Consider the following 12841-nt stretch of genomic DNA (forward strand, 5'->3'; position numbering starts at 1 on the left):
TTCAAAGTAAATTATAAATGCTTAAGACTAAGGTTTATCCAGTAATTGATCCTATTTACTATACCATAGGAAGGCGTTTCCAAGAATAATGCTTTATTGTCCATAATACGTATCATCCAGATACCTAACTCACGCTCCACTAACCTTTCCTGAATTCTTGTGGTTCAAGAGCTTGTGAGAGAAGGTACATGGCATTTAAAAATTGCCAAATTTAGCATTAGAAATCTTTGTGATAGAATAAGTCCTGAAGGCGCTGAGTGCCCATCACTGACATTTCCATCCAAGAACTCAATAAAAGCCTCAATCCATCTCACATAAGCAAGGTCAAATTGTCCTAGAACCTCAGAATGAGAAGTGACAGTCAAGATTACATGGCCCAATCTTCTCCATCAACAGATCAGGAAACAGATCCAGACAGACAGAGCAACCTGGCTTGGCTCACATAGCTCCTTAGTAGAAGTCTTAAAACTCAGTGCTTTCTTCTCTGTTATCAAATCCATCACATATTGTTTTCTCCATTAAGAGTTTAAGACCAGGTTATAACTGTTATCAAGTAACTGTGGCTACCATCAGAATTCAGAGGAAGGTGAGATCTTTAAGTAAATGATCTAAGAAGCCTCCAAGAAGGAGTTGGAAATTGAAGAATGAGTAGTATCTGGGTGGTTGGAAAGGAGGTTATCGCTAATGAGGGAAGCAATACAGGCTAATGCATGGTGTCTGCCACGTTCCTGGAACTAAGCAGAGACAGTGTTTAGAGTAGGATGGGACCCTGGTTATAAGGTTACCTGATAAGCCAGGCAGAAGAGGTTCAATTTGATGGGGGAACAAATAGAGAGCAATTAAAGGATTTTTATTTTAGAAAACTGATGTGATGAACACAAAGACTAGCCTAGAGAGAATGGAGGTGAAGAGAGAAAAAGATTTGAGATATTTCATAGAAGTCTACCTAATAATATTAATAATACTTTACAGGGCTATTATAAGGAACAAGTGAGCTAATATGAGAGAAAGTATTTGACAAGTATAAATAGCTCTAGAAAGTAAAGGTTGTGTTAAAAGTCTGGGAGTAGGGGACTCTCTGACCATGTCTCCATGTCTTGGTGGCATGTATTTCTCTAAAAAAGCAAATTTGGAGTTGAACTCTGGATCTATTCCTATAGGATCACAGATAGAAATCTCTTCCCCTCAATGATTCCAAAAGCTAGATTCCAAGGGGAGAGACCGTTGCCATTCTTAAGCCCCTGCAAGGTTGAGGATCAGTGATACTAAAATCCAAAAACATATAAATCCAAAAACCTTGAGGCAGACCACACAGTCAGTGTTTCTCTAAGTGAGTCAAGAAAGTATATAATTAAGTGCTAAATAAGGTAGTACAAGAAAGGAGGAGGATAGCAGAGACAGCACCTGAGCCAAGGAAGAATGTGATGAAACCCAAGTTATTAGCTGGTGCTGCAGTCAGCATCCTTCTCCTATCCCTTTTCTCTCTGCTCAACAATTACTACTTACTAATGAGACCTTCCATAGTGTCCACAGCTACTTATCTCTTCCTATGTTGTCTTCCTCTCTCTTCCTTCTTTTACAGCAACTCACCAGAGCTAAAAAAGAAATTTGAAAAAGTTACTACAATAAACTAAAAGCCATATATATTGAATATATACTGTGTGAGTTATTAGCTGATGATGTTTTAATTGGTAATCTCACATAATTTCCAAAACAAGTACCAAGTAGCAAAACAAGTACCAAAACAAGAGGCAGGTACCTTTATTCACATTTTCCAAATAAGAAAACTGAAGCTTAGGTCAAGGATACAGCTCAAGGCCACCCAGGCAGTAAATTTCAAAGCTAGGACTATTATCAGGTCTGATGACTCCTCAGCCTATGCTTTGAACCTCTCTCCTAAACTCTTCCCTTTTTTCTTCCCCAATAAGCATGAAAATTCTCACTTATATGCTGGGGATTTTATGGATACAGAGGTTATGAGGAATTATATGAGTTTGTAGATGAAAGTTTTGATAATAGAGGCTAGGAGTGCCAGGGTTTAACCATATACTTGCCTATCAAGTTATCTTCTTTAAGACTGAAGTTTTCAAATGTGAGAGCTAAAGGATATTGAGGGGGCAATTCTCTACCCAGCATTCTTGTTCTGTTCTCTCTCAGGCCTTCAGTCCCTTAGGGTCCATTCCCAATCCTTTGCTTATCCTCCTAGTTGAAGAGAGGGAGGAGGCTGGGAATGGCATTCCCACAAATCACCAACAAGCGGGTGAGGCTGGTGGGTGTATCCCACTAGTAGGAGGGGTTTGTGAACTCTGGTTTCTTGTGCCTTGTGCACCTAAACAGCCTTAACTCTGCTTGTTGGAGGTATACCATATATTGATTTACCTGCAGAGATGTTTCATGAGGGGGTCCCTAGCCACAGGGCCCAACTAAGAGATGACACTAACATGTCTGGTGCTGTAGGGGAAGTGATCAGAGAAGTGAGCAGGGAGTTTTTTTTTAATGTTCCTAGAAGAAAGCAACACTGGCCATTACAACACTGGCAAGAAAACTCTAATTCTTAAAATTTAGTGTGATTAACTCTCACTTTGTAAGAAGCCTGTTGGAACACAGATTCTAGATTCTGCTAATAGAAATTCTGTATTCTGTAAGTGTGGGAGGTGCCCAGGAGTTTGAAGTTTTCCAAGTGACTCTGACACAGGTGGTCTAAGGACCATGCCTTGGGACACAATGCTCTAACCTCTTACAGAGCTGCCCAACTAACAAATTTGCACAGAGAAGAACATATATTCTACAAAAACAGCTTGTTCAAATACCAATGGTAGGCTTTAGGTTGAGTAGTCACTATTTAATAAGGCTACCAGGCTTTCCAGAAATTGCCAGGCTTACAAATGTTGAGGCTTTAGTATTTTCCTGATGTCACCAAATGGCTATCACACAGGGCCCTCAGGAATAACGTCATATCTCACTGCAGTCTACATTAGACCTCTTATATACCCAGTGCTCATCTAGAGTGAAGACCTTCTTAGCAAGATGCTATTTCTAGTGTTTAATTTACATTTGGTTTAAGATCAATGATAATTTTTCTCATGGCAGATTTAGTTGATTTCAAAAAGTACACTTTCCTTCATGCAACTGAACTGAAAGGTTTTTATTTCATGCTATTTTAAAAATGAGTTTAAAAATCAGACAGCACTCAAGTGAAATATTATAGTTATGATTAGGCCATTTAATTAGATATCCAATCGCAATGCAAACAGCTACTATTTATTTAAGAAATATACCTTTTAAAAGGTTTCTGTTCTTCAAACAAAACTAGGTCATAAAATGTATTATGTTAAATCAATATTGCTATCTTTCTCTTAGAAACCCTATCACTTGCCTTTGTCTCTTTCCAAATGTGCGTCCCTATTTTAAAGTATAAACTTTCAGGCTAGATACTGGAACTAAGCTGTTTTTCTGCCAGTTCTTTCTTCGATACCTTCTTTCTTTCCACTAAAGCATGATCATAATTCTCTTTGGGATGCACATGATGGATTTTTAATTATTTCTCTCTGGTACTTTATTCAGCAATTTTTTTTAGTATCTATATTTATGCACTTATATATTTTTTAAAAAAATCAACTTTTGTTGCTATAAGCTCCATGAGAAGAGAAAATGCTGAGTGGGGCACCTGACATCTAGAAGGCACTTTCATGAAATGGTGAGAAAACTGGAGGGCTCTGTCATTTACAGAATGGCATAAGTAATAATTTCTCCTGTATACACTATTGACAAAATATGCATGCAATATTTAAGAGAATTTTGGTTACAAAAAATGTTTGATCTTACTTTTTACGGAAAAAATGCAGGTTATTATGATAACCAAAAGTTAACACTCCATTGTTTTGCAATACAACCTGTGGTGACAGTATTTGAATACCATTGCCAGACTAAACCTTTAACATTAATTATTTATAAAAATTATACATGCCACTAACACATCCCAACAAAGCAGATTATGTAAGTGAGCTGTCTTGGCGTCAGTGATACCGAACACAGTAGCTATTTTCAATCCTTCATTAAAATTAGATCAAGATGTACTTGAATTATGTGTTACTGTTCCTGTGAGGAAGATTTACATTAATTTAAGATTTACTTTGGTTGTGACATTTTCTTTTCCTTCTTTGTCATAAGAATCCCCTCCTCCATTCCCTCACCCAAAAAAAGTTTTCAGTAGAAAAGAGCAATACAGAAAACAAAAACACAAACACCTGCCCACTTCACCCTCTCCTATTCATAATAAATGCCTTGTTCTCTCCCTAAACTGAGTTCGGAAGGGATTGTTGGGGACACCTGCCACTTGACCCTCAGGTTTGGCTCTCTGTCCCCACCCTGGCCCCTAGGACTCCAAATGGTGGAGCAAAGTAGACCAGTCTTAAGATTAGTAAAATAAGCAATAAGTAATTTATTTCTTACTAATGAAAACCTTTAAATATTCGTGTTTCAAACCACCAGACTTAAAAGTTACTTCTGAGTAGTATGAAGGGTGTATCCAGGCACGTGTAAACATATCCTGGCCTACAGCTTCATAACTCGTGCACCACACTAAGGCCCAACAAAAATCTCTAATGGAGATGTATTTAAAAACTAGAAGACATCATAGAGTACGTAGATGTAGCCCCATATATCACTCACGAGGAGATCTAAGTGGTTAAGTCACTTGTCCAAGGTCAAGCTGAGCCAGTTATGGGCAGAGCTGGTCCGCGACCTTCTAACCTTTCCACTCCCTCAACCCCCTTGAACAGGCTCTCGGTAGCACAGGCCCCATAAGGTTCCCACGGATACGGTTCACAAGTCTGTAGCATGTTAATGCCTTTCAAGCTACCGCACTTTTATTTGTTCTCCCTGCCAGCTCCAAAAAGTATTAAAGGCTCTCTCCACGCCTCCTCCCCAAGCCCAGGTGCCCCAAACCTCTTGAGCCCACCGCGCCCAAAGCAGACTCACCCGCAGCACCGGGTGCCGGAGCCCTCGGACAGACTCCGGCCCTCCTCGCAGTCCCCGCCGGCCGCGCTGCGGCTCCGGCTGACGACGAGTCGAGAAAGTCACCCGCGGTGACCGCGGACGCGAGGGGCGGGCCAAGCCGTGCCGCCCCGCTGAGGCGCCGCAAACTTTTCCCGGCTCGCAAGTTGCCGGGCTCTGCGGCCGCGGACCGACTTCCTTCTCCGGCCGCCGGAGCGAGGGGGCGCCCCTTCCCCGGGAGGGGGCTGGGCGAGCCGGGAGACGGTCAAGTTGGGGTCGGGGAGCGCAGGCGCCCCGCATTCTGAGACGCGCGGAGCCGAGCCGGCCGCATTGTCTCCACGGCCTCGGACCAAGCCGGAGCGGAGTTGCAGTACCGAATTTGCCACCCCTTTTCGCCGCCGCCGCCCACCGTGTTCTTTGTGTGCCTCTCGCAGCCCTCGGGCCGCTTCGCCGCTCGCCTGACAGCTGATGGGCTCACCACGCCGGTCCCGCGTCCTCTCGGCCGCCGCCAGCGGAGCCCGGCCGGGCCAGAGGAGGAGGGGACAAGAGGAGCGTTGACAGATGCTGTCTCAGAGCAGCCACCGCTGGGGGAAAACCGGGACTGCCTCCGGTAGCTGCCGGCGACCAGCCCCGGCCCCGCACTCGCCCCCTAGACGCCGTCGGCGAGGAGACCCTGCCTCCACGGCCACCCGCGCAGGTCCGGTCCCGCGCTCCGTGCCCGGCTCCGCGGACAGGCGCGCTCGGTCAAGAATCCTGGGGAACCCGCTCCGCCCCCTGGCTCCAGCGCTCTCCAATGAGCTCGGCCTAAAGAGGGCAGTTCCGCCCAATCAAGTGTCGGAAAGCCCGGCCTGTCCTCGACAGTGTAGCCAATAGAACGCGCCTCCGGCAACACACCCGCCCTGATCCCCTAGGAACAAACCGCAGGGAGCCGAGCGATGGGACCCTGATCGAGTTAAGTCTGGCCTCAGCTGTGTCGCAAAGTCTGTCGAGGGAGGTCCGGTGTTTAAATTAGTATAAGGAGGTGACGAAAATGGGAACGATGGACACACTACTTTTGTAGGTCATCTAAATCTCTACCCTCGATTTAAACGCCTTTTCTGGCCAAAGTTTGTGTATGAAAGAAAGCTGAACAAACACCTTGTAGCGCTATTAACTATTTCATTTGAGGCCTTTCCTTTTAGAACGTTGCTTTAAAGTGCCTATCAGACGGCGCTCTGGTTGGTGAATTCACAGTCCCGAGCATTTGTATTCTGAATTGATTTTCCAGAATGTCAGGTATCTGAAACAGGTTAGTTTCTATACTGCTCTAAAACGCAGACTGTCACTGCCGCTGCCTTGTTTCCCCCCACCCCAAGAATGAAAATATAAGAATTCTTTATGTAAATCATCTTTACTGTGAATTTTATTTCTATAATAAAGTCACACAAACTATCTTCTATATCTATCTTTTGAGCACAGTACCTTGAACTCCTGGCCTCGAGCCTCGGCCTCCCAAAGTGCTGGTATTACAGGCATGAGCCACCTCGCCTGGCCAGTACCTTGCAAATAATAGGCACTCTATAGTTATTTGTTTCTTTGATTTAAATAGGATTACTCATTTGTTATTGTTCAAATGAAGTTTATAAACTTTATTGGGCTGTTTACTGCAAGTGGACTACATCCTGATGAAAATAGTATTTGGTGACACATATTTTAAAATAAGATTATACTTATTTGTACTTTAAACAGTTGTCATGCTCTGTTTATTTCTTCTGGTAATAAACTTTGCATTTAAAAATTTTTGTACGCATGTTATGTGTCTTCTGCATAAATTATTTTGAGAAATTTATTTTTTAAAGGATGATCTGGATCATTGGATCGCTGGATAATCCAATGAACCAAATGGGGGGGTGAGGGAGGGAGGAAGAAGGGAGGAAATATCAAACAAGAAAAAAAGGACTATATTACTACCTTGCTTTTGTGATTGAAACTCACCAGGCCTTACCACATTAGTTTCATGGTATAACATGAGCCCTAAGACTAACTTTTGTCAAAAGATCCAGGTTCTGGATTGACCTTGAGCAAATCTCTTAGTAACTAACTCTGTTATACTAGGACAATATGCCCAATTCTGCCTGCCTTACACGATGCTGTGAGATCCAACCAAGATGTGCCAAGTGTAAAGCAGTCGTAATGTGTTATTATTATTGTCTACAGGTAAGTATCTTGATACTTGCCCACTTGCAGATTGTTAATCTTTCCTTTGCACGGTTTTTTAATCTGAAAATTTTTTTGATCCTATCAGTTTTCCCTCAGAATGGATCTGAATAAACGCCTGTCTCCTAATTCTAGAGCAAAGCAGTACTTTCAGGGTTTCTTTCTTTTTTTCTCTTTTTTAATGGAGAAGGTGTTAGGAGAGAAGATAAGAATACTTAAGGAAGAATTCTGGATAGGAAAAGTTTGAGAACTTTTGTTCATTACTGATTACTCTTAATGTATTCCTCAAAAAACAAGACATATCATAATGTCCAATTTAATATTCTTGTGTTCATAATGTTTAAAAACTTATGTAAGTTTCAATGTATATATATATAAAAAAATTATTGTATGCTATGTCTGCTAAGGTGCACAGTTTTACCTGGAAGTTAACAGCTGGGTCAAATTTGTACCCATATAATCAAGTACTGAATTTAAAATTTTACAGGCATTTATTAAAGATTCACTTATGGATTTTATGCTTACTTTCAAAGAGAAAAGTAAGTGTATATTTTTAGACATATTTCCATGTTTCATAATGTAATTTGTTTACTTTGTTCCAAAATATGCCTAGTACAGAAGTTTAATTATTTCTTCAAACAAATGTACATATGGTAACACTAAAATGTGAAATTTGCTGAATTTAATTGAACCAGCAGTTGTTATTTTCAACTAATTAACTCTACATATTTCATTTTTGAGTGAAAATTGTGGAAAAATGGATCAACATGAATCCAATATATGTTACTTATTCAGTATATTTAAGTCAAAACCAGCATTTGTTATAATTTCTTGATAATCATCAAGCCCATACCCATTTATTATAAGGAATTAATATTTTATCAATTTTCTGATTAACATTTGTGACTCCACTATGGCGATGTTTCATTTACTGAGTGATGTTTTCAAAGTTTTTCATCAGTGATTTCTTCATCAGTTGTCCAGAATGAACAGAATAGTTGTAGTTGTTGGAAAGCTATCAGTTTTAACACATTTTTAAATGTTTACTAGAGAAACTGTGACTTTGGGGTTAGTTTTAGCATTTGTAAAGGCAATTTTTTTAAAAAATAAAAAATACATAGACATATGGTCTTTTATAAGTTGCTTCACATGATCTGTGGTAACATGACTAATCACAATATTATTTTGTCTGTATTTTTACGTGTAAGAAACTGTCATCTTAAGATTGCTTCATCAATGAATATGACAAGTAACTGGATTTATATCTTCTGGATTCTAATAGTTAAAATGCCTCTGAATTTCTGTGTCTTGGACTTCAGACTTCCACATGACTTCTCTCCAATTCACTGAATCCAATTCATTCATATGAAAATGATGTTATTGGGAATAATGAAATAATCTCTATATAGAGGGAACAGAAAAATAATTAGCTCTATTTTTCTTTATATTTCTGACATGCATGAGGGAAAAAATGCTTTTGTGAACCACAACATCAGATCCCTTTAACTTTCTTTTTTACAAAACTTGTATTTTTCTGATTTCTTGAACCCAACCATGCAGTTTCCTCATCATGTGATATATTTATGGCTAGAATCTTTTATATGCATATGGAGTAACAGAAAATTTCAGAAAACAGTGGTGATGGACACACTAGACTACCTTCCCCCTTTTATCTTGGGCCACGGTCCCTCAGGAAAAATTATTTTAGAGTTAAGCATTAGAAAAAATTGTATTTTTTTAAATTAAATATTTGTAACTTATTTTTATTTCAACTATCAGAAAGCTCAGAACTAAATTTACAGCTCAATTTAGCAAGGTATTATGGCTTGCTCCACTATAATTTTGTAATAAATATAATCTTTACCTTGCCTTGGTTTACTTTTCATTTATGCATTATTAGCTTATAATTGTATGTGTGCACTTTATGTAAGCTATCGAAAATGCTTTCTGAAATGAGATAAAATATAAATGAATGAATGACATGTTTTGAGTATAAAGAGCTGAACATAATCAGAATGTGTAGTGAGGACAATATGAAGGCTATTGCTGTGGTTTTTCTTTGCAGAGGAATTGGAATCTGATTCAGCAGGTATAAGAAAGATCTCAAAATCTTTTTCAGAGAGGTAGAAAAAAATAGAAGTATTAGACTGGGAAAATGTATTACATTATTTTTTAAAGTTCAAGTTATTTTAAAAGACTTCTGAGTGAGATATTGTCTTAACACTGTTGCAGAACTTTATCATTTTTTGTTTTATACGATATATTTTAATTAACTAGAACTTATAGGTTAAAAATATCCTTTTAAAATAGAGTAGTTTACACAAAGTAGATGGTAGCATCCCCTTTCCAGGCCAGGAGTCAGCATGTAGGAGACTCTCAGTGGAGTTAGGAGGGTTTCAGTTATAAATGACAGAAAACTCAGCTCAACCTCACTTAAACATAAAAGCAAATATATTAGCTCACATAATTTAAATCGTACAACCTTAGTAAAGTAAAAGTAAAGACATAGCTAGCTGACAGGAGGTGGGATGAAAGAAGGAAAGGAGGTAGCAAAAACAGAGGGATGGGTAGAGGCATGATGCCACATAGAGGGTGTGTCAGAAAAATTTATTGGACAAAATTTAGTTTTATCCATCTTTATTGGATAAAACTTATTGGACAAGAAAGAGAAATGAAGGTAGATATTTCTAAATTACAACCAACAAAACTGAAAATAATACAATACGTACCAAAATTAGAGTAGTATTGAAAGGAGGACTAAACTAAGACCTTATTTCACACAGCTCATTTTATATAGCTGAGGGTCAAGCAGATAAATAAATAATAAATACATAACAAATATAGAAATATATTAGTTATTTCGTTATTTAAATTCCATACTTTTTTCAAACAATAAGTTCATTGTTATGTTTCTACACAAAGAAACTAGAAGCAGAAATGATTAAAATACTTTACCTTTTAGGAGGGTTGTTACAATTGGGTGTGAGGAGGGTTGTGGTCTTATATGATTTTTTGTAACTGAATATAAATATTTTTTGATGAAAACTATCAATATCACAGAACGAATTGTAGCATGAATTTATTAAAAAATAAATGTAGGGTATCAATGTATGTTGGGAAACCATAATTGTATAGTATTTAACATAGAATAAAACGGGGTTTAAGTCCAAGTGTGAATATATGTGGTGGCTTTAAGAAAGCAAATATAATGGATGTATAGTAAAATTATTTTATGTTCTTCACAATCAATTTATAATATAGTATTAATAGAGTATCTTTTTTTGTGCTTGAGAACAACTGTGCCTTTGGATTCTACAGATTTTAGGGCAGATTGGGTATCATGAGAATGCTTGTTAAATGCCTGTTTGTTTTTTGATGAGGTAATTGTATCATTTGAAACTGTTTGACTCAGCACACAGGAAAACTATAGAAAATGTGTTCAATTGTGAGCTTCATAGCTTGAGAAATGAATGAAAATTGTGGAGAAGACTCTGTGGAAAGTTACAAAAGGAATTAGAAATCTGAAACATAGCTGATTTTGAGGAATTAACATTTTTGAGCTTGTGGGGCTCCAAATTTTCAGATATAATTCATTGTTAATTTCCTGTGCAAGTGGAGGAGAATAGTGGATCCACTGTGAGATGCTCCAGGGGGGTCTATTAGAAGTGGTTCATCTTGGGTAAAAGGGAAATCCACATCAACCTGCTGGACTTGAAGAATACATTGTAAGTATTTATAGACAAAGAAAAATATCATTCCCAGAAACCATGGAGGAAGAAAAGGCGTGTGTGTGTTTGTGTGTGTGTGTGTGTGTGTGTGTGTGTGTGTATGTGTGTCTGTGTAAGAGATTAGGCTAAATAAATATTTGGATCACTGCCAGTTGATAACAAACAAGATGGATCTAAAAAGCAAGTCCAGAATAATTAAAGAAGCATGATAGAACTGAAAAATTACTGTCAGATACAATGTTGAATCCTAATTTGGAGACGATGTTTGTGGAAACTACCTGAACCCTAACCAAGGCATTCTCATGTAGATGGCATCTTTCCAAGGTTTATTGCAAATAAATACAGCAATGATAAGCATTTTTTTCATTCATATATTTTTTTATTTGGAAAACACCTTCACATATGTAAAGTCATTAAATCATCGTAACTTTTTCTTGAGATGATGAAGCAGCTTGGTGTAGTATTTCAATTCACAGACATGTTTGAGCTTCACTACTTCAACACCACACCACTAATTCCTCTGGGCCTTTAAATGAGGATAATAATAATTACAGATGTTATAACCATCTCTTGCTGTATTGTTATGAGAATGGAAGCAGCTAATTTGTGTGAACATGATTTGCTTGTGACCTTACGTGGGTCACCAATGTCTTTATTAGTGTAAATTCTATTTTCATTTGATAGATAATGGGAAAGGCTATGCAGTGATCAAGAGATAATTAACTGGTTAGATAAGGTGGGTCCATGGCCCTAGGTCCTCAGGTCCCCTCATTACTCTCAGTGCTCCTTCCACTACTTTGATGCATGCTTTAAACTGCAGCCAATAAATACAAAAGTGGAATAGTCTGGTGGTTTTCTCAATTTCTTTTTTGGAGTGAAGAGTTAGACTAGATGATTACCAGGGTTCTTCTGGCTCTAAATCCTACAACGTCAAGAACTTGGTTCTCCAACTTTCTCATGTGAGTTGGAGAATGAATGAGATAGTTCATGAAGATTTCCTGAATGTGAGGATAGAAGAGATGTCGAGAGAGGATTTCTATTAATAAGATTTCAACTGCAAATTTTAGTTAAAATCTTCTAAACACATAAACGGTCTTGTCTATGTTTTGTTGTTGTTGTTGTTGCTATTTGTTTTGTTTCAATGGATTCATGTGAAAAGTGAAGGAAAATAAGAGATAACCATGAAAATGTAAGCCCCCCCCCCCTTCTTCCTCTAGAATTCTTAGAAAAATTGGCAGGACTTTGGACATCTATATCCAGATGACATATAGAATAGAATGAAAGCAAAAAACAAAGAAAGATAAGCCCTAATAGTATTTCAGTTTCCCTTCTCTTTTATTATGGCTAAAGCCTATGAGTTAGAGAAACACAAAGAAAAATTGCTGAATGTGGAGATTATTGCTGAAAAGTAGAATGTATAGATAACCACACATCATGTGCTTACTGCTGTAAAAAAATCGTTGTTTGAGAAAGCTAAGTGTATCTATCATTGAAATTTTGCCCTTAATGTATCATCCAGCAAACATTATACTTAATTCTTACTGGGTAGGATATATATTGTGATCTGTTAAGGATATAGCATAGGATATATTTATTATATATAAATGAAATAAAATCTAGAAAGATCAACACCTAAATGTTAATTATGATTATCTCTATGATTATGGTAATCTATATATTTTTCTGTATTTTCCGAAATGTTTCCAATAAATGTTATAATTAAAATAATAAAAAATTGTTTAAATGGTATATAACTGATCAAGAAACTTTCTCTCCTCTATTGCTATATTAGTTATTATAAAGTTTATAAATAAAAAAGAAGTATATGCATTAAATGATTTATATTAAATTATCTACTTCATATTGAAAATCTCTTTACTTGGACTTTTGAACCAAATGTTTGAATATTCATTGTGATAAAA

At 37.8% G+C, this 12841-nt stretch overlaps 1 protein-coding gene across 1 annotated transcript; it reads right to left on the reverse strand.

The window, feature by feature from the left end:
* Window positions 1-3614: 3614 nt before the first annotated feature.
* Window positions 3615-5350, reverse strand: LOC105811751 (putative uncharacterized protein encoded by LINC00472). Its single transcript, XM_012646032.1, has 2 exons — window positions 4981-5350; window positions 3615-3674 (listed from the first exon to the last, which is right to left on the reverse strand). The coding sequence occupies exons 1-2, from the start codon at window positions 5293-5295 to the stop codon at window positions 3615-3617; spliced, it is 375 nt and encodes a 124-aa protein (XP_012501486.1). The 5' UTR covers window positions 5296-5350.
* Window positions 5351-12841: the final 7491 nt, after the last annotated feature.

The sequence above is a fragment of the Propithecus coquereli genome, unplaced genomic scaffold, assembly GCF_000956105.1.
Source record: "Propithecus coquereli isolate 6110/MARCELLA unplaced genomic scaffold, Pcoq_1.0 Scaffold24, whole genome shotgun sequence".
NCBI classification, from domain to species: domain Eukaryota; kingdom Metazoa; phylum Chordata; class Mammalia; order Primates; family Indriidae; genus Propithecus; species Propithecus coquereli.